Source organism: Vulpes vulpes, chromosome 16, assembly GCF_048418805.1.
Source record: "Vulpes vulpes isolate BD-2025 chromosome 16, VulVul3, whole genome shotgun sequence".
Taxonomy (NCBI): Eukaryota; Metazoa; Chordata; class Mammalia; order Carnivora; family Canidae; genus Vulpes; species Vulpes vulpes.
Genome location: NC_132795.1, coordinates 80,313,496 through 80,340,660, shown reverse-complemented (window position 1 = coordinate 80,340,660; position 27,165 = coordinate 80,313,496). Strand labels below are relative to the sequence as shown.

Sequence of the window (27,165 nt, the reverse complement as noted above, 5' to 3'; positions counted from 1 at the left end):
GTTACCTCTTACTGCTGATGGGAATGCCCATTTCTTATTTGTCTCTCCACCTGTCTGACTATAATTTACGTTCTTTTGAAAATGATTGCTTTGTCATTTATCTGGTTTTGAATCTTGCTTTGAAAATGCTTTCTTTTTTAGGAGGAGGGAGTGTCTAGTTTCCCTGGATATGAAATGTTAATGGATTTGTAGAGTCCTAGTGACTGTCCTAGTGTTATCTATTCTGTGTGTGTGTGCATTCAAGTATGGCTGATTTTTTTTTTTTTTTAATCGCTAGGGATTTCTTTCATCTCTTTTCTTTAAAGAAACGACATAAATACAGATCTTGTTGTTGAAAAAATGGTTTAGACGTACACCTCACTGCCATATTATCCTTAATTCATAAATCTGTTAGCTGTTGCAGTTGTCCCCTGAATAAGGTTGTACTCATTTCCCATACAAGTCATTTTAATGCATTAGAAGAATAAAGCAGATTGAAAGCTTCACTCACCAAACTAGGTTCATTAAATCTTAAGGACTCTTATGATATTGAACTTGAGGAAGATGAAAGGAGTAACAGGCCATTGATTTCACACGATGTCACTTGCTAAATGGTTTCTAAACCAAGAGAGCAACCTTTAGACCAATTCTGGTCTGTGCTGGTCCTGAGCCAAATACCCAATCAATAAAGTGATACAAAGTTAAGTTAATGTTTGAGGATGTAGTCCACACCCTAAATAAGCAGCACTGTTGATGATGTTAACAATCCTGGGGCCAACAACCTGGAGACCTCTGGAAGGATGCATGCTCTAACTTCTTCATCCAGTGTTAACTGCTCTTACTATTCTCTTTATTTTTCTATTTATTTGTCTTCATTCTTTCTCAGTGACCAAATCACTTAAAATTTTCCTCACCTAAATGCCTTTTCCCAGTTTCATTTCTGTGCTTTTCACAATTTCTGCAATATAGAAATACTAAATAGGATTTAACCATAAGTATAATTAAGCCTTTTATGCATAACCTATGAATGTTTTCAATTAGAATTGTCTATTTACGTTTGAAGAACTAACAATTATCTATATATAATGATTTGTTTCATTTGGAATCCTTGGAGAGGTGAGTTGTGTTCATTTGAGATTGCCCTAGATTCATATATTCAACATTTGTTGAGAGTACAAATGGTGCCATGTTACAATAAGTGCATTATATTTTATTGCTTTAATATGGGACACTTGTGCGAAGGGCAGACTTTTAAAACCTGAGAAATAAATCACTGAAGATATCCTTAAAGTTTTTTCTGCTTGCTAATTTTATGACTTAAGACAGGTCATTTGTTGTATTTTTTCTTCTCTCTGGTAAGAATGACAATCACTTTTTCAGTTAGCCTTCAACAGGTACTTGGGAGGAAAAAAAAAAAAAAAAAGGAAAAAAAAAGGCAACACAATAGATGAAATCCAGGCAGTGTGTAAGGTCCTATCATGTAACTCAGAAGAAAACATGGTTTTCTACCCTCTGGTATGAAAAATTTAATGGCATTTCAGATGGTACTATAAATCCACCAGGGAGTGAGCACTGTAATGGTGCAACTGGATATCTATAAAGGACTTTGAATTCCTTGCCAAAGCCCCCAAACACATGAACGCAATCAAATGACTATAGTCTTGGTGAACATAGACGGGACTGCCCAAGGTTAAGAATTACTAAGCTTTGGACTACTGAACTGATGCCTGGTCTTTTTCAACTAGAAAGATGGGGAAAAAATGATATGAGTGCAGCTACAGTTGTAGAGAATATGCTTTCAATTTTCCTTGTATTTTCACAACTTAAATTGACTGTTGAAATAGGATAATGAATCCCTTTCTGGATGTGAGTCATATTTGTGACAATAGAACCTACCAAGGCTCATAATCATTCCAGCTTGGAATGATTCTGTTTTTGTAAGTAGGAATTATCTTAATATGTATTCACAAAACAAATCACCCCGATGGTTTCTGCTTAATAACATTTAACCCAAACTTTTTAGTAGTAACTGCAGTAATTATAGATTTTAGACCAAGACCTTAGTAATTACATAACTAGTTTTTAATAAACCGTGGGCTCATTTTAGGTTGTCATTTCTGTAGATTTTGTATTGTATTGATTTTAGATGGAGTTGCTAGGCCAGTCATGTAGGGTATATGATTTCAGGAAATCAAAACGTTAAACACTAACAGTGTTCAGCTAATACTGCTGATTCTTCTTCCTTGTATTTATGTTTCAATTTTCCACAAACATGAAAAGAAATAGTATATGAAATAGCATATCCTTTAGTATATCACTTCATGATCATAAAATATAACAAGCATTCTATGCAATTATTGTTTAAAATCAAATAAGAAAGAAATCTTTTCCTATTACGTGCTACAGTGCTTTCGTGGTAAACGTGTTTTCCTATGTCATGCTCATGATCACTGAACATTGCAGTGTAATCTGACATCAAGTACAGGGCTATTGCCAGCATTAGTGAAGTGATTTTTAAAAATATTTTTAAAAGATTTTATTTATTCATTCATGAGAGACACAGAGAGAGAGAGGCAGAGACAAAGGCAGAGGGAGGAGCAAACTCCCCTCAGGGAGCGCTGTGTGGAACTTGATCCTGGAACTCTGGGATCACGCCCTGGGCCGAAGGCAGACAGACGCTCAACGGCTGAGCCACCCAGGTGTCCCCAAGTGATATTTTCAACTCAGAGAATAGAGTTGGAATTGATAATAGAGATTACCTGGAACAACTCTCTTATTTTCAGATGAGGGAAAGAAGGATTGTCGGATAGTTCCAATAACTTTGGCAAAGTCAGAGAGTACCAAGTAAGGAGTCGTTCATACTTTCATCCTTCAGGGTTGACTGCTTCCACGTTACATGATGGCTTTTTACCTGTGTTCATTTGCAACCTTATTTTCACTCATTTCCAACACAGAACACATAGAATTTACTGATGACTTCAAAGCACAGACATTGCTGTCATGAGAGATGTAAAGGATCCAATTCATATATTTTTTTAAAGATACTGTATTTTTATATATTTTTAGGTTTAAAATGTCTTTGTAAAAAATAGCAAAATCTGTCTTGAGACTGAATTCACTGCATTGTTATTTGTTTCAAAATTGAACACCCAGGAGCACGTGGGTGGCTCAGTCAGTTAAGGGGCCAACTCTTGGTCTTGGCTCCTACTCTCATGGGTTGTGAGATCAAGCCCAATGTTGGTCTCCACGCTCAATGGGGAGTCTACTGGGGACTCTCTCCCTCTGCTCCTCTTCCCCAGTAAATAAATAAATAAATAAATAAATAAATAAATAAATAAATATCATGAAAGATGTAGACAGAGAGGCAGAGACACAGGCAGAGGGAGAAGCAGGCTCCTCACAAGGAGCCCCATGCGGGACTTTATCCTGGAACTCCAGGATCATGCCCTGAGCCAAAGGCAGATGCTCAACTACTGAGCCACCCAGGCATCCCTAAATAAAATAAATCTTAAAAAAAATAAAATAAAATGGAACACCTGCATCTTTTTTAGATACTTAGATATTTAACAAAGAGGTATTACTGTTCCATAAGTGTGTGTGTTTGTGTATGTGTGTATGTTTTGCACCTTAGTTCTGTGGAGGCTTCGGGACTTCAGTAGATTTCCTCCATTTCTGATAGCACCTTATCCTATGTCATCTTCATATTCCATTGGCTACTTGGTGCTTTCAAAAGTGTCATAGAGGAACTTTCATTCCTGCCCCCTTTCAATTTAACACCAGGAAAAATGAACCTCTTTGGGCTCACCTCGGAGGCTTTTTCTCGTTACATATATTTGTTAAGCAAAGTCTGGGAATATCATTAAAATTTTGAGTTACTGCATATGGCTTCATTTGCAAGGCCAAATTTGGCCTAGAGTAATGTATAAGTAACTCCCCTGGGTGTCTGAGGAAAGTCTGCAACTTTCAGGGCTTCAGAGTGGGGGTTAGCTTCTGAAACATAACTGCTCAAAGCTTTGCAAATTAAAAGAAAGAGTTAATAGTTTAATTAGCAGCCTGGTTGTCTCTGCCGTGGCCTGAAATCAATCTGGAGGGGGGGAGTTGAAAAGATTCAGTAAAGCCCATCAAATCTTTCTGAGGGTTTTTTTTTTTTTAATTGAAAAGAGGGAAGATTGTACAAAATTCATTACCCTCATATTCCCACCTGGACCCCCAATTTAACCTGCCTCAAAATTGAATCTGTACTTTAGAGCAGCCATAGAAGAATAGAGGAAGAGACTGCTCTCCTGAGAATCCTGAGCGTCTCGTTTTTACAAGTCACTGTTTTGTCTGCCTGAAATCTGTGCTTCAAATGTATGGCTTTAGCTGCTGTGGTTTAGTTCTTCATGCATCTTGGATTAGTCCTGCTCTCATGTTGTCTCTCTTTCTGGAATTTTATTTCCATAAGTTAGGTCTGTGACTGATCTTATTTCAATTACGCAAAACTACTTATTTCCAAGAAAAAGATTGAACTTCTTTTGCCACTGATGTTTGTAGTGCTTGAAAGGAAGTAGCTGAATAGGAATTATGGTTCTTTTCTGTGCCTTCCCTCTGAGAAACATGGTTATATTCCACAGAACAATAGGATCCAAGATGAGTTGAATCTCCTTCCCTCTTGAACCAAACCATAAAGTTTCTTACATTTCACTAGAAGGATACTATATATTCTTGTGCAAGATAGACTTCTGAAGGTTCTCCTATTCACATTGTTACTCCATGGAGTTGCATACTTAATATGATAATTTCTAGGAAATAGTAAGCAAATGGCTGTTCTGACAAAATCAGTATATTATGACAGTTTTCCAGTAGTTGAAAGTAAAGGGTTTAGAGGTAGATTTCCTTTTTAAAATTTACCTAAGGAATCATATGAACTATGAGTAACCATGCACACTATGTTCTAGGAGACAAAGGGTCTAGTAGATTAAAGTTATGGTCACAATACAGAATAACTAGACTTATCTTTAGGGAAAAACCTTAAAATAACTTAAAACTGAGGGTCAACGGAGTTAATAGAGTATAGAGTATGTTTTCCTATAGTTAAAGATTCTATGACTACTTCTCTTGTTCCACTTTTCAAAGGTGCAAAACATGCAGATAATTCAACTTCATCCATAGATTTTGGGATTTGAGCATAAGCTCAGCTAATATTGTCACATTTGACCCTATTGCTACCTATGTAGCATAACTGTTAAACCAGTGTATCCTATCTTACTAAAGTGCTCTGCATGCAGAAAACAGTTAATAAAATTTTGATGAGCAGAGGAAGCAAATCAACAAGGCACAATAAGTTAACCACGCAATTACATGCAGAGAAGCAAATAGGAATAAAACATAAGACATGCTGGGAGAATATTGTGTAGTTAAACCTCTTCCATAAAACAATTTCTTAAAATTATTGGAAGAAAAGCAACATTGCAAATGTTCACATGACAAATGTAACCAATCAGGTGGGTTTCATAGAAAGGTCTTATTAAAAGCTAAGTATGACATCTAGAGAATATTTTAAAAGTATTATGAAGATACAAGATACCTGCATCTTGCAAAAGTTATTTTAAGAAAAAGTATATAGAGTGGTTTCCATTAGAACATCCTTTCTAATTTCTATATCTGACCCATTAGCGGCATACTGAAAAATGTCTTCCATGTACACTTCAGTGTGCTCAATATTATAGGACTATAATGATCATATAATATTCTCACATGGAAGAAGGGGACTATATTCAAACATCAAACCCATTATGTTTTTCACTCATCCTTTTCCTTCTCTAATGCTTTCTATCTCATTGAATGAATGGCATAGTGTCTACCCTCTTTCCAGGTCAGAAACCTAGGAAGTGACCTTTGATTTCTTCCTCTTTTCCTTTCCACATGCAATTAATCATCAAAAACTTTCACATTATGTTCTCACATCTGTCCACTTCTTTTTATAGGTCATTATAGTTTATTCTTTTGTGAAATAACCTTCTGCTGGGCATCCTTGTCTCACCTTTCTCCCACCCATCCCATTTTCCACATAGAAGCTAAGATTAAAATAAGTCTCTTTTTCGTGCTACTCAAATTCAGATTTTTTTTGAACTAAAATAATAAGATCTAAATCCAAGAAAAATTCTCAAGCTGGTATTTTATTTATTCTCATGCAAATAACCATCTAAAATAATTATAAAGGGGCATTTTAAAGGATAGAAAAATAACACTTTTTCTCCACAAGATGTTATGGTTTTTCAAGCAGTGTGAAGATACTCATATCAAGAAATGTTCAAGCATTTTTTAATCTTCTGCCATTTAAATATTTGTAACCAGCCGTTTTTCCATATTCATTTACCATGCCCTTATCTGTTTGGCAAATAACGTTTCTCCTCCACCTACTTTATTACACATTTTGAGGTGTAGGTTCCCAAAATAGCACAACCAATTTTCCTTTCAATCCTGCTAACAATATGAAACCATAAAACCCACACTGTCTACATCATGAGTAGGATGTATGGAATGGATTCAGAATCGGAAATGGTAATTTCCTCTGTAACTTCATAGGGCATTTACCAATAAGCTAATCAAATGTTTCTGTGCTCATGAAGAGGTGATAGCATGCTAGAATGACTATGTAAAAAAATGTACAGGACTGTAACATCTCTTCCAAAAGTAGCCTGGACACACCCCAGAGAAATCAGTTTCCATTCTTTTTACTAGCACCAGATCCTACTCTTCCCAGATAATCTTCAACATGTCAAAGAGATTCGTGCCAAGGATGGGGTATATACTAAAGCAAAAGGGCATCCATGTGGAGGATTTTTACTGGGGGAATGACATGATCAGTTCTTAATCTTAGCAAGATTACCAAGACTCTCAATTTATAGGAGTTTTCATGATATTTTCCAAGTTACAGTTCTTTTCAAGACATTGAGAAAAGTTGCTGATATAGGTTTTAACACATTAGGCTTTTCTTTGTTTTCCAACTTCTCATTAACAAATTCCTTATAATACATATAATACAAAGACATTTGATTCAAAAACATCAAATAAAAAAAAGATATTATCTTTAAAACTATTTAGTTTGGGACATGGTGTATTTTATTTTGTTCACCACATCAAAAGCTGTTAGAAATCTATGAATTAAGCACCTAGTGGTGTTCTAGGCTCTGAGGAAAATACAAGGAACCATTACAACTAATGATTATCCTCAGGATAGAATATTAGAGACAAACAAAACAAAACTGATACAAAATGAAATAGGTAGAATTTACTCTATGTTGATGATTATGTATTTGTTTTTTGCAATAACCATTTTCTGAAAATAGCGACCGAGTGCTCATTGCACGGCTAAAGAAGTATATCTTATAATTCACATGAGGTGAATGTTACTGAGAATGTTGTCGTAAAATGTTAATTAGCATTTTGATTAGTATATGAAAATACCTCCAAGTAAATTTTTTCCAAGTTTCTTATTACTAAGCTTCGCTGATAATACTTTGTTAGTGTTGTATGAAGAAGTATGGATTTTCCTCTGAGAATGAGGAAGTGAAATTCAGATGAGGAAACCGTTTTCTTTCTTTCTTTTTTTTTTTATTTTGACTGGGTTAGTATTGTTTTTTCTGAGACTAGTTAGCTTAGGTGGCAGAATAATATAATAAATAGGAATGAGTTATGAAAATCAAAGAAAGATTGCACCAAACAAGTTAAACAGGTTAGGAAGACTTTATCCAAAACTTCTCTAATCGGAGGAAGACTAGAACTCTACTGCCCTGGAACAAAGGGCAGCAGACGTTTTTGAAGCCCTGGGGTGAGCTAATGGCTGCATATTGGAGAATATTCTGGGTTGCCCAGTGTCATTAGGTCCATCATGCTTGCTAGTTGGTACTGATCCATGTTTGCCTTCTATACTCCTGCAGGGTCTGGAAGAGAGGGGTCCTATCTTTTTTGATGATTAAAGTTCAAAGAGATGGTTTCTAGGCCTTGGATAAAGCCATTCCTGAGTTTTTTCACTTTGCTTCAGGATCACAAATAGCCTCCTCTACCATGTTTTGCAAATGTGCCACGTGTTCTTGTAAGGAAGGAAACAGTTTGGGAATTGAGTAGATCCATGAAAACATTTGACACCCCCACTAGAAGGATGTGCCAGAGTGAGTAACATTGTTTGACTATAAAAAGAGTAATAGATTATTACTAGCCTTCTGTGGAAGGTTTTGATAAGAATGGTTTCCCATTACTTTGTCACCATGGACAAATCGCTTTAACTCTGTGAACACCGATTTCTTTCAAATTTGTAAAATAGAGATAATTATAGTTTCCCCATCAAATATATTTTATACCATGCCCTTATCAAACATAAAAAAACAGAGAAAAAAGTAGATAGAATGTTTTGTCATACTGTTTTAAAGGCTATATAAATACCTTTTCCTATAAAAATGGGATCCCAATGTACTTAGGTATGAATAAAATGTAGGATTTTCTTTTTTTCTTACATAGTAGTCACACTTCAGAGGGCCTAGGCTGGAAGAGTACAGTTCTGAACCTGTGGCTTCCATTTCTAGGTCTTAAGGCAGCTGGCAGCTTTTTGTCCTCATTCAGCAAGAAAAAAGAGGGACATGGGCAGGAAAGTGCAGGTACATTTTTGCCCATGTATCATTGGTCAGAACTTAGTTACTTGGCCCGGTCAAGCTGCAAGGGAAAGTGGGAAATATAGGCTCTATCTGGATAGCTATATGGCCAGTTTACATCCAATTTAGCTGTAGGCCCAGCTTTGAGTTCTGTTATTAAAGAAGGCAGTATGCTTAGTGGTAAACATCAGCAGTCTCCACCATCCACAAAAATGGAGGGAATGGCCAAGACAATATAAACATTTTGAAAGAGACAACGTGGGTAGTACCAGATAGTTCAAGACAGTGCAATGGGTTAATAAAGTACCAAAATTTAGTCAAAATGACAAGCAGTTCATTCTCAGAAAACAAAGACTTTCTGCTTCCTCCTGAGGCCTTTTTTTTTAAATGCCTTTTAGTATCTGAAATATACAATTCTACTGATAGTGTCTGAACAATGGTTCCAAAATTATCTTGCATTAAAAACCCATGTAGCCAACCAACTATTATTTTAATGCTAAATATGTTTAATGGGTAACCATGTTTGGTACATGGTCTGTGAACCTAGTAGCATCATTTGTCTCAGTATATTGTCGAATTTTCAGAAAGCCCTCTATGTTATGTTTTAATTCTTGCAAATTGCTTGCCAATTTAATACGAGCTGCATCTAAACAGTAAGTAATTGCTTATGATAATGAGTGCAAACTAATTTGCCAGAATATGTTAATATTCACAAAGCACTTTTATACTGCCTGCTGTTCCAAAAATACTGCTCGCTTGGTTAAATGTAGCTTTTAGATGGCATTATTGTCACACATCTGACTAAAATCATCGCTTCAGTAGAATCTACCCAAAAGTCATATGACTATGACTTCAATATACCAAAAAAGAAAAAAAAAAGTTATGTCATCCTTTGATAAATGATTTAGAATATTCAAGGAAAAAAGGAATCACTTTCTTAATAATTAATTCTAATTAGTGATTGATAGTAGTAAGCAGACTATACTGTGTTGGAAATGGCCTCTTTTTCCCTCAAGAGTCATAAAACTTAATTTAAATGACTTCAAAGACAGATGGCATGCAAACTTGATTTGAATACAATAACCAATTTAAAATGAATTAAACTTTTAAGGCTAATCCTAGATCTGGATGTTTCTAAATTTGAAGCCTACTTCACCCCTTAGTGGTGCTCTTGCCTCTTTGTCCTATAGGTCTTTCTCAACCATTTTCAGAGATGCTATTTGAAGATGCTAGGGCTCAAAGACTTATGTTTCAAACCTGAGGGTCTTTTGGGACTGGGGACCTGAGCACTCAAGGATCTGAGGTGCAGATTGGAACCACCTTGTAATTTTAGTCTAGGAAGATAGAATTTTATGAACCAAATACAAAAGAACAAAGGTTTGACTCTTTCCTGCCCCAGGGCTGATTTGGCACTTTAATCCACCCTCTAATGTTTCAGTCATTTCAACTTCAAAAACAACTCTCACACATCGTTATGTATCTTTATATGGGTGGTGAAACAGAAAGATCTCTGTAGAGAACCTTTTTTTCCTCCCCTTTATCACTTTTAAAATTCATTTTCTTTGTTGAATTTCATTGGCTAAATATCTTAAAGGGTTAAAAAAAACTTCGCTCTTTGAATTTTAATTATAAATACCCACAATTGTTTGTCAAAAAAAGTGATCTAGTGTTCCAATTTTTTGCTTCTTGTACTTTTTATTCTGAAAGTATGGCTTGATGCCTCTGAATTTTATTCTTCTTGTCTTCATATGCTGTTTCAGAGAGTCTAAGATAAGGAATGAATAAACAAATCAGTTACACATACTTTATTTTAATTTTGGTTGCTCTTATTGTTACTTTTTCTGCTAAGCATAGAACGAGACTTAAAAACAAATGAGAAATGGTTTTATTTCTGATAAAGATGGAATGAAAAGATTTGTGACAAGTAGCAAATACCACTAAGACACTTCTTATTAAATAAAGTTTTCTCTTATGACAATAGTATCATGGTTTCTTTTTTCCGACATTTTGTGAAGTTATGTGAATCTTTGTTAAAGGAAATTTGCATTTCATAGAATTATGAATATACTGAGATACTAGAACTTATCTCTTTTTAATGCTGACCTTGAACAATCCTAATTTCAACTATGTGATTTGTACTCTGTATTTATCTAGAGACTAAAATCAGGACACAAAGAGATAGCAAATAGGAGTCCTTAGAAATGCATCAGCTTCTTTAAAAAAAAAAAAAAAAGTAACTTCCCATTAATACCAGCGGATCTAGTGCTTATTTCTGTAACCCATTTTGTGCCGCTGTGGCTTTTCTCATGACAACCATGCCCACAAAAATATTTTTTCTCTTATTTTTCCAGAACCATATTAAATTGTGTCTTCTCTAAAGAGAATTTGGAGGTTATTTTGGAAGGCCAAGTGAGCTCTTCAGTTTGCTTAAAGTAGAAGGTTGGTTTATGTGGAGGCTGTTTAAAGTTAGGATAAGAATTTCTCACCTAATTTTGTAGATGATGGATGAATCCTTCAAGGTCTTTGAATAGAGGAGTAATTAAACATACTGTTTCAAAAACCTATTTTTTGTTTGTAAGGTAGATTTAAATTAAGGAAAGGCAGGATGATATCATATTAGTAAGGGTGAATATTTATCACAACATTAAGATTAAAGGTGATGTGATATGAACAATGCTATAAGATAGGAATATAAAAGAGAAAGTAAAAAATCAACTTCTGATTGAATGGGTAGTAAAGTTCTGGAAAAACTGGCTTCTAGTGCTTTGACATATACCTCTCTATTTTCCCCAGGGTGTTCTGCTACTGTCTCAGCATTGTGTTTTGTTTTTGTCATTTCGAGTAGAATCTTTTCCTACCATCTCACTAAACCATCTGTCTATCAGTCTTTCAAGCAAATTCTAAATTAACTCACACAAGATTTTTTTTCTTGTTATGTTAGAAGAGATATGAATCTTTCCTTTAGAATGACCACTATTCCCTGTCTTTGAACTCATCTCTTCATCACAACCACAGTATATACAGTTGACCCCTAAACAAAATGAGTTTGAACTTCATGTGTCCACTTATATGCAGATTTTTTCAATACAATATAGTACTGAAAATATATTTTCTTTTTTGATTTTCTTAATAACATTTTCTTTTCTTTAGTTTCTTTTATTATAATTCAGTATATAATATATATAACATAAAATTTGTGTTAATTGATTATGATAGCAGTAAGGCTTCAGTCAACAGTAGACTATTAAGTAAAGTTTTGGGTGAGTCAAAGTTATACTTGGATTTTCCACTGTCTTTGTGGGGTCAGTGTTCCCAACCACCACATTGTTCGAGGGTCAATTGTACTAATTTCTACACATGCAAATATCAGTAACATATTAGAAAAGCATTTGTTAGCATTTGTACTATTTTCTTTGGCCTGTCCCTGGCACTAGTGTCCCTCTTAGATTCCAAACTTATAAAAGGGAATTAGCTTACACTAATGTGAGTAATCTCTTATCATAAAGCTGGACAAATGGGATTTTCTCTGAGTTGTTTCCCACATGATTATATGACTGGAAACTGTTTCATAAGAATTTTGGTGGTTTCTATGATGGTCCATTCTGACAAATAATTGAATACATGAATGAAGAAATGGATGGATGAGTACTTGGTTTTCTGAGTGAACTAATTTTAGATTGGGCTTCTCTGTTTAGGCAATTTAAACCTAAATTTTCCATATATCTTATCACTTAAAAGTCTTAATAGTGTTTATTATAAGACATTTCTTATTAAGCAAATCAAGCAAATTTCCTATGCGTAGAACAAAAATTAAGCCTTCCACCTACTTCTAAATATTCTCCATTTCTCATAGCCAAACAAACTAAAAACTTCATTTTGTATTAATTACAAAGAACAAACTGATGGTTACCAGAGGGAAGGTGTATGTATTGGGTTGGGGGGATGAGTGAAATAGGTGATGGGAGTAAAAGAGTAAAAACAAACAAACAGAACTTCATTTTGTTAGCCTTAAAAATAAAACAGTGAGTTATTTTGCTAGCAAACGGGTTTATTATGGTAGAGCAGAGAATTCCAATTCAGGTCATACAAACTTTGGCAAAACCGTAGGCAAGTCTAGAGAACAAAGGAGAGGAATTTTCTTTTATAGAGGTAAAGGGGAGGGGCTGTTACAAACAAAGAGTTCAGGGAGTAAACTACAAGTCCCAGAGTGTGGTGGCTTTTCAATGGTGAGTTTCTTCTTGGCTGGGCTGTTGCTGAGCCAGGAGAAAATCTTTCTTCCATCTTCTGGGGTAGCCAAGTATAGACTTCTTCCTCTTGGGGTCTACAATTGAGGAAGAGTGATAGGGCATGAGGGCTCTCTCTTCTGGCCTCCAGACTCCATTTTAAATGAGATTTCTTTCATTCAGTTTTACAATTTCAAGAGCTAAGGATTTTTCAAGCTACCTCTGTTGCATAGATTCCCATGGCTTACAATCTTATTCAAGATTCTAAATTGCTGTAGATGATGAAAACATTTCTTTGTTTAAAAATTATTTTGAAATACTTTTATATTTTTAAAATATTTATTTTTGAGAGAGAGAGAGAGAGCAAGAGAGCAAGCATGATCAGGGAGAGGAGCAGAAAGAGAGGGAAAAGCAGACTCCCCACTGAGCAAGGAGCCCGATGTAGGGCTCAATCCCAGGACACTGAGATCATGACCTGAGCTCAAGGCAGATGCCTAACTGAGCCACCCAGACACCCCTTGAAATACTTTGAGATTTACAAAAAAGTTACCCTCCCCCCCCGCCCAAAAAATACTCTTCCGATCCTTTCATCTAGGTCTCAGAGTTAACCTCTTATATACCATAATACCATGACTGAAACCAGGAAGATAACATTGATATGATGTACTAACCTACATAACTTCTTCAAACATTATCACTTATCCTACTAATGTCCTTTTCTGCAGTTCAAAATTTAAATAAGTTTTTCAAATTGCATCTAGTTGTCATGTCTTCTCAGTCCTTTCTACTTTGGGATAGCTCCTTAGCATTTCTCTGTTTTTTTCCTAACCTTGAGTCTTTTGAAGAGTGCTGCCAATTATTCTGTTGAGTACTCCTCAGTTTCAGTTTCTTGTATCTTATAATTAGATCGAGGCTGTACAAAAATACAAAATGATGCAGAAATGATGTTGTATCCTTCTTAGCCCATCATATTTGGGGGGCCTGAATTCAGTGTCTTGTTATTGATGGTGTTAATTTTGATCACCTGAATGTGGTGCCATCTCTTGGGTTTTTCTGATAATTAATCAATTCTTGAAGCCTAAAGAGTAGCTAATTCTATCCAGCTCCTCTCTGTAAAATATGGAGAACTTTAGGCTAGGTTATTCAAGCAAATGATGGGACATGAAACTCTCTCATAATCAACATTACCTGAGTCCATGACTGTTCCTTGCAGTTATTTCTTATAGAAATATGAAATAGAGAATGGTGTTCATTATCAGGATAATCTAGATAATCTATCTCCTCATCTGAGTTTTTTGTATTTGATAAAATTATTCAGATTTCTTATACAGGTACAGAAATCTCATCTTACTAATGGCTTTAGGCATGGAATTTGTTATACTCATCAATCAAGAGCTTTATGTCATTCATCATTATAAAATAGCCCTAACTTAATTCAAAGAATGTATTAAGTCCTTATCCATGATTGATAAATAAGTAAAAGCGTATAAACCTGATGAGAATACTAAGCATTAAAGTGAGCTCCCTATTTTCAGTAGGCATACTTTTAAAATGGAAATTTCAATAAAAGACGACTCTTATATAATAGTTGGTAAATTAAAAATAAGTGCTGTGGATGATAAAGGAAGAGAACCTATTTTGGCTGAAATGAGAGTGGGAAGCCGGACTGAAAAGAAAACCAAGTACAGCAGAGAAGCATAAATCAGTGAAAGTAAAAGTCACTTTAGGTGGAGAATGTATGTTCTACTTGTGAATGCCTATGTGATAAAGTCAGAGCTTAGTTTGAAGTGACTTCTGAGTTAGAAACTAACATTGTATCCAACCTTGTCCAAAGTAAATAAATAGTTTTAATTGGGACCTTGTCATATGGCAAATGACAAATACAGCATGCAGGCAGAAAGATGATCAATGAGAGGAGCTAAGATTAGAAAACAAAAGCATACTTCTGGTTTTGCCTTAAAATATTATGTATTTCATTGTTTGTATGATGGTCCCTATATTATTTTTTTACAGATTTTATTTATTTATTTGAGAGAGATAGAACATGAGTTGGGGAGGGGGTGGGGCAAATAGAGAGGGAGAAGCTGACTCCCTGCTGAGGAGGGAGCCTGACATGTGGGCCTGTTCCCAGGACCCTGGGATCATGACCTGAACTGAAGGCAGACACTTAACCAACTGAGCCACCCAGGTGCCCTGATCACCCCTATATTAAATATGTAATGCAAATAGTTCAAAATAACCACATGCACTTTTTGTGTTCAGGATTTAATTCCACTACTAGGGGCAGAAAACAGTGTCACTTTCAAGAAGTTGTAAAGCCTTTCTTGTATAGACTAGGAATGATTATGGCACTGATAATAAAAAATTGTTTTTTTGCATCTCTGTTCAGTAATTTGAGAGTCTTAGAATGAGCCAAAGGCAGGGATAGCTTAGGAGGCAGGATGCTTACAATAAAGCTTTGCAAAGGCCTCACACCTTTTAAAGATTCAGGCTAGACTCTGAAAATGTCAGAATGTGAGTGAGTCATTTCTGCTAAGTTGTCATTACAGAAACTTTGAGTCTTTCCAAACCAGTCCAGGAAAGCATCATTTAAAAGACTACAGAGATAATTGAAGTAAGACCTTGATTTGTGAGTTTTTTAGCTTATTTTTCTAAATAAGAAGCGGTCATTTGATCTCAGCTCTTCACCATATCGTGGAAAAAGCACTAGGAATAGAGTTAGATCTAGATCCTAACTGTGTTGACACTGAGAAGCCATTTGCTTTCTCTGGGATTCCATTTTGTCATTTGTAAAGGAAAAGTTTGCTTAGTTATCTCTAAGAGCATTTCAACATTAAGTCTATGCATATGTCACATTTTTAACATTAATTTTTTGACACCATAATTCTAATAAATTCTTGACTCTGAAAACTTGATGAAAGCCATTTTCATGATTAACTTTTGAAAAACAAAGTAGATTTAAGGATGTCATGAGTTAAGTGCAATTTTTACTGACTTATAATTTTAAGAATTTATTAGGGACTCACACAGCTTATTGTATGTTCTTTAAAGGAAGATTTTTCTTTAAGTAGCAGAAGGTGTGATTTCTTCTCTCCCATCCCTGCTGCCTATAGCTCTAATGCAAATTGATTACTGTATTACTTGTAAGAGACTTTTTAATAAAGTTCACTTACTGCTGGAGGGAGTCTAATTTCAGAGGGAAGACATACACATTTGATGTTCTTAGGGTTATTGGTTGTGGGATTGCTTTGCTTGGTTTTATTTTTAACTTTAGATAACTTTACTATCTTTATGAAATTTTTTCCTAATCTGATTGGCAGAAGGAATACCACTTATTTGTTTTAGCAAGAGAACTTAGATCTCAAGAGCCTTTTCAAAGTTTCCAGGAACTTAAAAGTTGATCTTGGAACAAGCTCGGGCCCCTCAAACTATTGAACTCAACTGTTCCTGAAGAGAATATTTTCTAAATAATATATTTAGAGAGGGAAATAATAGTTTTTTATTTATTTTATTTTAAAGATTTTGTTTATTTCTTCATGCATAGAGAGAAGCAGGCTTCATGCAGGGAGCCTGATAGGGTCTTGATCCTGGAACTCCAGGATCACACCCTGAGCCAAAGGCAGACGTTCAACCGCTGAGCCACCCAGGCATCCCTAAAAAAGTAGTTTTTTAAAGAAGGCATATTACAAATGATCCAGCAAGTATTACTTACTGCATAGATTTTGAAAATGGTATTCACTGGCTTGAAAATTATCTCAAAATATTCAACTATTTATATGACTTTGATCTAAAAAGATATAATTGTTCTGGTTTATCATTTTTCTGCTCATTTTTAAGGTACTGTCAATCAGTGCCTTTAATATTGTCACCTTTCCAAAGATTTCATAAAAATCCAAAATAGATGACACAGCTGAATACCATTCATCTGGCATCTCTCATAAATTATCCTGCCCTGATATTTACCTTTAATGTGCAGGTCATACCTGTTTTGGGAAAAGAGCTGTGTGTTTTAAGTTTTATATTCTTAGTTCCATTCAATAATTGGCAATTAGACAACCAGCAGGTAAGTCACCTTAAGAATATTTCTTGTTTCAGTTAATTTCCTTGTAAGACAGTAAAAGAGGATGACTTATCCAAAGACTACAGTTGGCTTCAGTGATTGATTATGTAGAGTCAGAGCTTTATACAAGACCAGTGAACACCATTCATATTTCATATATGAATGGTGCTTTTTTGTGCAATGTACAATCTATGCACTATTTGTGGTATTCCTGAATAAATGTCTAAGATATGGACAGGAGAGGTCAGCTAAGAATCCACTTATATTTGAAGAATTACTTCAGTTATTAAAGAGGAATACACTTGTTTTCAAAAAAATGAATACTTTTCTTCATGTAGCATACTCTTTCCATAAATGTCAAAATATGAAAATGTCAAATATCAAAATGAGAAATATACATGATGGATTTTCAAATATATTGTTCTTCCCAAGATCACAGAGTATAATTTTTTTATTAAAGAAAATATAGACCATGGAAAAATATGGAATATTTATCAGAAAAAGATTTTTATTAAGAGAAAAGTTTTGGGCCAGTAGGGAAAGGGAAAATTTCCTTACTTTCTTATTGAAGTACATAATCACTGTTGAAATTATCTTTGAGAGTAGTAATTCCCGACCTTATAGGAATCATGATAGCTTTTTGCTATTCCATCTTCTTGGTAGTTACATTTTGATTAAAGTTTCTTATTGATTAAGCACACACTACTTTTTATTTTAAAATGGTATTGTTGGTGGAGCCAGAGCTAAATGTCATATACACCAGCTTAGTAGAGAGAATTCCTTTGCTTGCACATATCCTAAGTCTACTGAGGGAATCTGAGTGGTTCAACCTCCTTTGGTCCCTGGGAAAGTTGGGGAGACATTAATTGTTAATGCCTCGGGAGTCCTTGAAAACCCTGAGAGTCGCAGTATCTCTGATATACATGGAGTTCAAGAATTTTTGTGTAAGAGCCTGAAGTGAGTTCATGATTGGTGTTTAATAGAGTAGCCCTGTGTGCAGTGACCCTGTACAGTGTCACTCTGGGAAATTCCATTGGACAAAAACAGGGTGCTCACAATTTTGACTTTTCCCATCTTTCTCAGTTTGCATTAAATTTGATAGATGTCTCAAAAACATAAAAAAAATTACCTCAATTCCTAAGAAGCTAGGATTCTGATGGAACACGTGACTTGCCCTAAATGCGAAGCCTCCTGTGGTTTGTTCTATCTTGAATGTTGTTATGAGCTACTTTGAAAAGGTTTTCATTGTTTGGGAATTACCTAGACTCTTCTTGATTTTTTTTTGCCTGGTCTGATGCAGACTACAGGGCCAGTAAGGAAGCCATTTCAGTGACAGGTCTTGTATCTTGCCCTGTTTCTTGTATTAAGGACTTACCTGCTTTCTTTCTCAAAGACATATAGGCTGACATCCTATATCATTTTCTTTCTTTTTAGCCAGTTGTAATGCATTTGTCAATGCTGCCAAGCCTGTGTCTTCCATAAGGAGGCTCAAATTATGATATATAGTCTTTATTTTCATTTTCTTTCCTTAGTATTTGTTCACCCTTAGAAGAATAGCAACATTGGGGTCAGTCTCTTACTTCTCAGAGTTGGTAATTGTTGTTACTACTTTTTGATTAAGAATTGATTATGTATCATGGGCGGTAACTCTTATTACTTATACCATTCATCTCTCCTAGTTATAATACCCACCTTTCCTGTTATTAATGTTCCTATGTGAAATTTTAGAGATTATGAAACAATTGTGCTCAATTTCATGAAATAACTCTTTGTGATCTTACAAAGAATTTACAGAAACTTAAAATAAATGGCAATAAGTTGTTGCTTTAGTGTACCATGTGAGATTATTAAGATTTATTACTAATTTTTAAAATTTCACCAGTTTCCATGGTTGAAAAAATATTTTTGTCATACAAAGTGATCTTCTCATTGTTTTTGCTTTCTATTAAATTTATTCAAAAAAATAAATTTATTCAAAAGAATGCCTCTATAGGTAGAAATTGTGTAGAAAATTTAAATTTAATAATAGCCTCTTCACAAGGTTATAGAAGGAATAAAAACTCCTCTTACATATAATTGTTTTATTTTAATTCCATTTGACTACCTGGCAAACTTTAATGGGGAAAAAAAGTGTTATATCTCTGTTACGTTTAATAGAATTATAATGGCCTGAATGTTTCATGTTGGCTACACAATGACATTTGAAGAATTATAGGCTTTCTGAAAGGAACCTTTTATTCATATACTCATGAGTTAGAAACAATCTATTTAGAAGTTATTATTGTTCATAGCAAGGATGCTGAACAACCAGTAATTCAGCAGACCTCTATATGTCCATTGCTTTCTTTTCCAGGATGATTCAGTCCATTGGGGGAACATATTAACTTTTGCTGAATTGGGCACATTCAGGGAAGAGAGGGTTGGCAATAAGACAAGGAGGGGAGAGAGCCCTGTATGTAAATAGATGTTAAATAAAATCTAAAAAATATTTATAATATCACAGGTAGTTCAGACATTAGATATAAGAGCCCATGCATAATTTTTACAAACATTTATTGCAGCATAAAGTATGTTGATACAGATGAACTTGCATCTGACGGAGCTAGCTCCGTTAATGAATTTGAAGTAATAAAGATTTGCTGTATGACTTAAATGTGGAGATTGCTGAAAACCACTTTGAGTCTTCCATACATTCAGTGATATGATGGATGTCGAGGTTAATTTGCAATAAATCCATTAGAAGTCATGGCACTGATGTGTCAGTGATTGTCATATAGAACCATGCATAAATAATAAAGGTGACACATTTCTTCATGTGCCTTTCTATGTTCTTAAAACTTTTGGAATAGTGATTAAGATATATTGTTGCTGCACATTGAATTCACTTTTAGAACACAATAAAACATGTTTCTATGAAATTAAAATAATAAAGCTGGATTGCCATTCACTTTGTACAGTTACTCCTTTAACAGTCGAAGTGAATTTTTTTGCATCATGCTATAAATCTTAGCATGCTAGATGTTTTATGACGATGAAGTAATATTCTTTTTCTCATGAAAGCTCCCATGTGATACAATTTAATATCCTTCTCATTGTCAACTATTAGTGAATGTAAATAATAATATAATTGGTTTATGTGAAAAAATTGCTAATCCAAGGAATGAAATACTGAAAAGTTTAATAAAAACTGGGATGGAGGAAAGTCATTTCTTCAAAAGCATTTGATTTTCACACAACTTTGAAATGACTCAAACTTTTTCAAATTTATGTTAAAATAAACCAACAATATTGCAGTGTTCATTATTTTATATATTTTTTCTTTATTTTGTGTTTTTAGCACATACGCATACACACACACACCTTTCCACCACACACACCATCTGTTCTATGTAAAATTTATTGGGCACTTACCATTTGCCAGGAACTGGTCTAAGGTGTTACTGTGTGATATCTCCCTTATTTTTGGCAGGAGCTCTATGAGGTAGATATTGTTAGTATCCTCATTTTGTTCAGATGGGATATCCAAGACTTAGAATAAATAGGTTGGTCAAAGTCATTGTAGCTAGTAAGTGATTCAGTTGAAATTTGAACTCAAGCCTCTTCAGAGCCTACATTCTTAATTTTTTAGCTATCTGCGATAGTAAGTACATCATGTCCTTGTTTGGAAAAATGCATGCTAAATGAAGTAGATTTTAAAACTTTAGTCATCTGACCCACTGTATTTTACTGTGGGAGTATTGTCATATTTTTAAGATTACTAGAATAGGATACACTGTAATTTTCTATCTTGATAGACGGGGGTTTAAGAACATATGAGATTTTTTAGAGTTTGATATGTTTTTTTTTTTTTCTTTTAAGAAAGCCAGGATGATTATAGAGGTAGGTAGAGAGTGGCAGGGGGAGAGCGAGACATCTAATTCTCTCACTTATTATGAAATTATGCTGATGAGTACAATACAATGCACTGTTGTGAACACAGAAGAAGAGGGGAGAGAGATTGCTTTCCAGATATATCTGGAGAAAAAAAAAAGATGCTAGAAATAACCACATTGTTTGCCACAAGGTAGTACGATTGTTTTTACTTTGTTTCAGTGAAACTTAAAGAACTGGAAAGTCATTTTAAGGAAGACGGAATAGTTAATAGCATGCTAGTTGCTAGGCCTTAACACTTATTAAAATATGAGATGAAATCAAATCTCGAGCAATGTTGTTTGTATTGTGGCATTTACCTTACTGAAAATATAAACCTTTAAGACATTATCCTCACATTCTGTAACTGAGGATCTAGAAACTTTCATAGTTCCCTAAGTTTGGGATGTATACCCTAAACGAAATGTTAATCTACGTATATTAAATGTTCTGTCATTACACATTTACATGTTATTCTTCTTTTTTTAAAAGCATTGTGAGGTGAAAGGACAGTATATGATCAGGAGGTGCAAATGTCACTTTATGGATATGAGACATTAGAATATGATAACAGTTGGCCTTGATAAATTCAGACTGACACATCCAATTAACTTTTTCTTGACTGTCTTGTTATGATAACAGAAACATTTCTGTAATAAAAAAAAAGTACAGGAGTAGGAGTCTGGATACTAGGTTTCCTTACCAGCTCTGCCACTTAAACAAGATTGCAACTTGAGATAACACATCAATCTTTAGGACTGAATTTCCTCAAATGTAACATGGGACTACTGCTTACCCTACTTTCTATACAACAGTAGAGAAGAAATGAAAGTTTGCGGGAAAAGTGATATTTTTAATATTAAGAACCACTATGTAATGTAAGATATTTTGTTGTACACTACTGTCTTCCTCTGGTGATCTGAATTCTTTGATATGTTTTACATTGTTTTGCAGCATCTCTAGTTTTGAATATTTGACTTAATTCATACAAGCTACATTGCCACTAGAGAACAAAGTTAATTAAAAGGTATAAGAAAGAAAAGTAATCAAATACCTGTACTCACGTCACCTCCACATTCTCCTGTTAAAGAAGCCTTCACTTTCATATATGTTCTTGTCCAATTTTTATCACTGTAGGTTTTATTGAAACATTTAATAGTCAATCATCTGAGAAAAATTACCAAGCTGAAAAATATTTATCAAATAGTTCTTGCTTATCAATATTCCAGGTAACAAGCTTCTGAAGACGTAGAACAGTAATGGTCTTCTTGTAGGCTCCAGGATATCTGATACACAAATCTCTACATTCTGAATGTTCTTTACTTGCACACTGACTGAAGCCTTTGAAATACAACTTACCTGTTTTCACGTGAGAGAGATAAACTACTTTCATGCATTGGTATCCAAAACAAAATTAGTAGAGAATGCACAGCCTCACAGCCTCTCTACCATTCCATTATAGCAAGATTCTATCTTAATCACTTTTACATTCAATATCATACTGCCATGTTTCTTGTGTCACTTCTATATGCCAAGGCCTTTTTAAGCAGTCAGGCAGGAGGCATATTGCAGAGGTCTTCAGAGTTTCTGAAAGGCCTGTGGAAATGTTTCAGACAGAATACAAAGGGCAGTTGGCTCCAAAACACAGAAAAAGAAAAAAAATATATTATCAGCTATTTAATTAAATACACTCAAACATGACAGTAAGTCAACTTCATTCAATTGGTAAACTTGGTAATGATAGAAACTTAATGTGTAGAAATCTTAAAAACATACTGCTGTACATACACCTTTTACATATAAGCTTTGCTCTTGGTAGATGCTCTGTGGCCTAAATTTTAATATTTACCCTTATCACTTCCATTGCCATCTTTGGCACATAGTGAGAACACAATAAATATGTACTGACATCCTTTGTTATCGGAAGGCTATATTACTCTCTATAAATTATACCCGAATGACGTCTGTTCCTGGGATAACTTTGCAAATATGTCTGTGGTCCCTTTTAGTATGGAGAAAGTTCTTCCCCACCCCCACCCCCTTTACACACACACACACAAACACACACACACACACCTTTGCATCTCTTCCAAATGTTCTGACTTAAAGATTCCATTCTATTGCATTTAGTGAGATAGAATTTTTGTGGTGCAATGAGATAGGACTTCAGGACAGTAGATGCTTAGTAAACTTGTTTGAACCAAACTTTTTAAAGTAAGATAAAGACCATAAAGTAAAATTTGAGCACTCACCAAATAAGGCTATGATACTCTTAGTACTATAAGACTCACATTCACTTTTGAAGAAAAAAAATGGCTCTTTTTATGATTCTGGATAGTTTGACAGCTACTAGATATTGCTTGTTAAATAAGACCTCACTTCTATTGATGAGATCTATTATCTGTATTTTCCTGACATGACTCCTGGGGCTTATGACTATTTGTCCATTAGTTATCATTGACAGATGATTTATCATATGTGAATAGACTCTTTTCCCATAAAAGTTGACTAATAGAGTATTTGTTATGATTGGCTTTGCTGTGCTATATGACCCTGTCACATGCACATGTAACCATTGTTTCAAAAACAAGTTAATATATGTTTTTGCTCCTTTTGGAAGCAGCCAAAGTCAGTGTTACCTACTAAACTATTTCTGAAAAACTAGCAGGGAGAAATAAAACCCCATTAGATTCCATGCTTGTCCTACTCAATAGAAAAAGTAGTAATCATCCATTTGTTCAGAAACACCTGCTGGTAGTTTAATGAGTATATTAAAAATTGAGCTGCCTTGATATTTCTTTTAAAAATCCCCTGTTCTCTTTCTTGAGCCCATGTGATTGGAATCTATGATACGAACTAGGGGTGGTGGAAGGGGAGGAGGGCGGAGGGTGGGGCGGAGTGGGTGACTGGCACTGAGGGGGACACTTGATGGGATGAGCACTGGGTGTTTTTCTGTATGTTGGTAAATTGAACACCAATAAAAATTAATTTATTAAAAAAAAAGGAATCTATGATTTGCTCACTGCTTTTGCCATGGTTTCACTTTTGTATTTCTGTTTTGCCATAGTGTAAATTGAATCATTTACTGATATGTCAGTATAACAAATACAGGGAAGTTCTGTACCTGATCTATTTGGACTAATTGGGTTTGGTTTTTGTTTTCCAGCTGGGACAACATACATCTTTAGCAAAGGTGGTGGACAAATTACGTATAAATGGCCTCCTAATGACCGGCCAAGTACACGAGCAGACAGACTGGCCATAGGGTTTAGCACTGTTCAAAAAGAAGCTGTATTGGTGCGAGTGGACAGTTCTTCTGGCCTGGGTGACTACTTAGAGCTGCATATAGTAAGTACTTTAAAAATAAGATTCCACTTTTACTTGTTACTGCTGGTTTTTGTTTGTTTTGTTTTGTTTTATAAATAACTTATAATTCTGCATTTTGGAAGTTCCTCCTACCCAGCAACCAGCACTTTAGTATAGAAAATATAAATACACTTCAGATGTATTAAGACCTTAGTTCTACAGCTATTGCTAAAAATGTTCTTTACAATAGAAAATATATTTTCTGGTTCTTAAGTGTAAATTCCTCTCAATTCTCTGTTCACAAAGATTTATTTTGGTATATTCTTAGTGACTTTAGGCAGACTTGCCAATTAATAAGCTAAATTATTGCCTTGTTGATACTATTCCATCTGACTGGAAGCAGCTTGTAATACTGGTAACATCAAAAGATCTGAACACTGTGTCCTTATTTCTTTCCTCGCTTGAAAAAATAATTGTCTAAAGTTAACATGCAATGGATGTGAGAAAGGGAAACTTCAAGGGTAATTGGGGATAGAAAAGAAAATGGTGAAAAGATTGTTTCCATGCCATCTTATGCTCATTTTGATACATAAGTATGAAGAAAATACAATGGACTCTTGTCATTTATATCCTGGGATGGTCCCTTTTTCACCAAGCTCTAAGCCTACTATAAGAATTTAGCCTGCATATCATAGATGACAAATTATGGTTAATAAATAAAAAGATTTTTTTAACTTTTTAAAGTTACTATAACTTGGAGATTCTGCCTCATATATTGACATTCAAAGAGTTACTCATTTGTATAGTTTTAATTCTTTATCTCATTTTATTGCAATACTTGCACAGAAATACATGCAGTCTCTCATTGTTAAGTGATATTAATATTTTACTGATATACAAAAATAACAACCATAATAAAATGTCACATATTCAAAAACTCTAATGGGTTCCTTATATCATAGTTTTTAGTTGAAAATCTGTATCACCTGTGAGGTTCCAAAAGTGTATAAGTCTTTCTATTTCCTTTTTATCCTTGATGTATTATAGTTTATCTTTTCTGTCTTACATGATTATGTAAATTTGGTTTGTTTTGCTTTCATCTATCCCTGTAAGTTCTCCCTTTACCAGCACACATGCCTCAGAAGACAATTTGATTAGGTCAGCATATTCTTTCCTCTTAGAAACTGGCCTTCAGGCGTTCATCCTGAAATGATTAGGAAAACCATCAAACACCAAAATACGTTATCACCGATTTTTACAGGGGCTTAATTCTCAAAGTTTTATTCATTTATTTTCTTAGTTTTCCACTAGACTTCTAGAATTTCCAATTATCTGAGTAGAGGTTTACACTGACCACAAGAGCTGAATTCATTGCTAATCTTAGAAAGAAGAAAAGGGGGAAAAAAAACCCACCTCAGCACAACCATTATTGAACTGTAGTAAATTTTCAGTTCAAAATGCAGTTGTCAAATGGGAACCCTGGGAAAGTAATTTCAACTGCCTTTCAGCAAATATCTAACAATCAAAATTGAAAGCATCTTGATTTTTATGGCATCATAAATAAATGATCAGTTGAGATAAACTTAACTAGTGCACTAAGGAATCTTGCTGTTTAGAGTAATCTCAACTTTCTAAATATATTTGCTCCATTCTGATTTAAGAACCTTGCTACTTCAAAAACTTAAGAAAAAAAAAAAAAGAAAGAAAAATGAAAACAAGAGCTTTTCCTCCTGAAAGAAATTACTTATTGATCCATTACCAATTACACATTTACCCTGAGAATAGGTTCTGCAATGATCATTCTCAAATCATACGGGGCTTTGTTATTGAATTACTCCAACTACTGTTGTTTGTTTTATGGTCAGAGGGTTCAGTCTACAAGAATGGGTATTTTTTTTTCCAATTTTGATCAAATGTGGGCTTAAAAGTCCCTCCATACATAATGGATTGACTTTCTAGGTGTCCATAAAAGCCCAGTAATTTCTGTGGTTCCTTTACTTGCCACAGATTTCTGATAGCTGTCCTATGAGGGCCTTATTCTCTCTGAAACTCCTTCTTGGTTTGCCTCCCTATTCACTTTAGATTCAATATTTGTCTCAATACCTTTTCCTTCTTGGATTAGCTATCTTCAAACTTTTGCTTGATCTGAGAACCAGTACTTGACTGGGAAATAGAAAATGTGTACTGATTCTCTGGGCTTACTAAACCCCCTTTTTGGTCACCTCTACTCCTCCTATCTCAACTTCTAGTATCTATCTGTCTTAGTCCAAATCTGGCCAACTATAACTTATCTCCCTCCTCTCATTGCTTACAAATGATGATCAGCTATTAATGACTCTGCAAGTTGCTTATATGGAGACAAGTCACTTCTTTCCATGTTTCAGTGTATAAACAAAATTAACCAAAGGCCAGTGATGGAGGCAGCCCTGGTGGCACAGCGGTTTAGTGCCGCCTGCAGCCTGGGGTGTGATCCTGGAGACCCGGGATCGAGCCCCACATCAGGCTTCCTGCATGGGGCCTGCTTCTCCCTCTGCCTGGGTCTCTGCCTCTCTCTCTCGCTTTCTCTGAATGAATAAAAAAAATAAATCTTAAAAAAAAAGGCCAGTGATGTTTGGTTTGGTTTTGTATTTTACACTATTGAAGTTTACCTCTAATTAATGTAATGGTGGGTATAGGGAAATGGAAGAGAAGGAGGATTAGAAATTTAAAAAGACAAGTGTTGGAGAGGAAGGGAGGGAGGAAGGAAAAACAGAAAAAGAGAATGATGTGTTTAGGGACCAAAGTTGCTAACAGCAGGTGATAGAAGTATTCTTAATAATAATACTTAGATTTGAAAATTTTAAGACTTTATTTTATCATATTATTTAGGTACCTTTCAATTTATCCTAATTTCCATCAGATTATTTCTTCTACTTCTTTCAAGATTAGAAATCTAAAAGGAAAACAAGATTTGTAGTTTATTAGTGTTGTTTGATTTTGGTTTATGAATGTACCTGATTTAAAAATTAACCTGATTAGTACCATAGGTGATATGTATTATCTATAAAAGTTAGTTATT

At 34.7% G+C, this 27,165-nt stretch overlaps 1 protein-coding gene across 48 annotated transcripts in view; it reads left to right on the top strand.

The window, feature by feature from the left end:
- NRXN1 (neurexin 1) overlaps nt 1-27,165 on the top strand; it is a 1,110,734-nt gene that overhangs the window by 776,379 nt on the left and 307,190 nt on the right. For all 48 annotated transcript variants that reach the window (XM_072741157.1, XM_025992633.2, XM_025992632.2 and 45 more), the window contains one exon: nt 23,968-24,149. In XM_072741157.1, the coding sequence (XP_072597258.1) occupies nt 23,968-24,149 (182 nt within the window). The remainder of the gene's footprint in view (nt 1-23,967; nt 24,150-27,165) is intronic.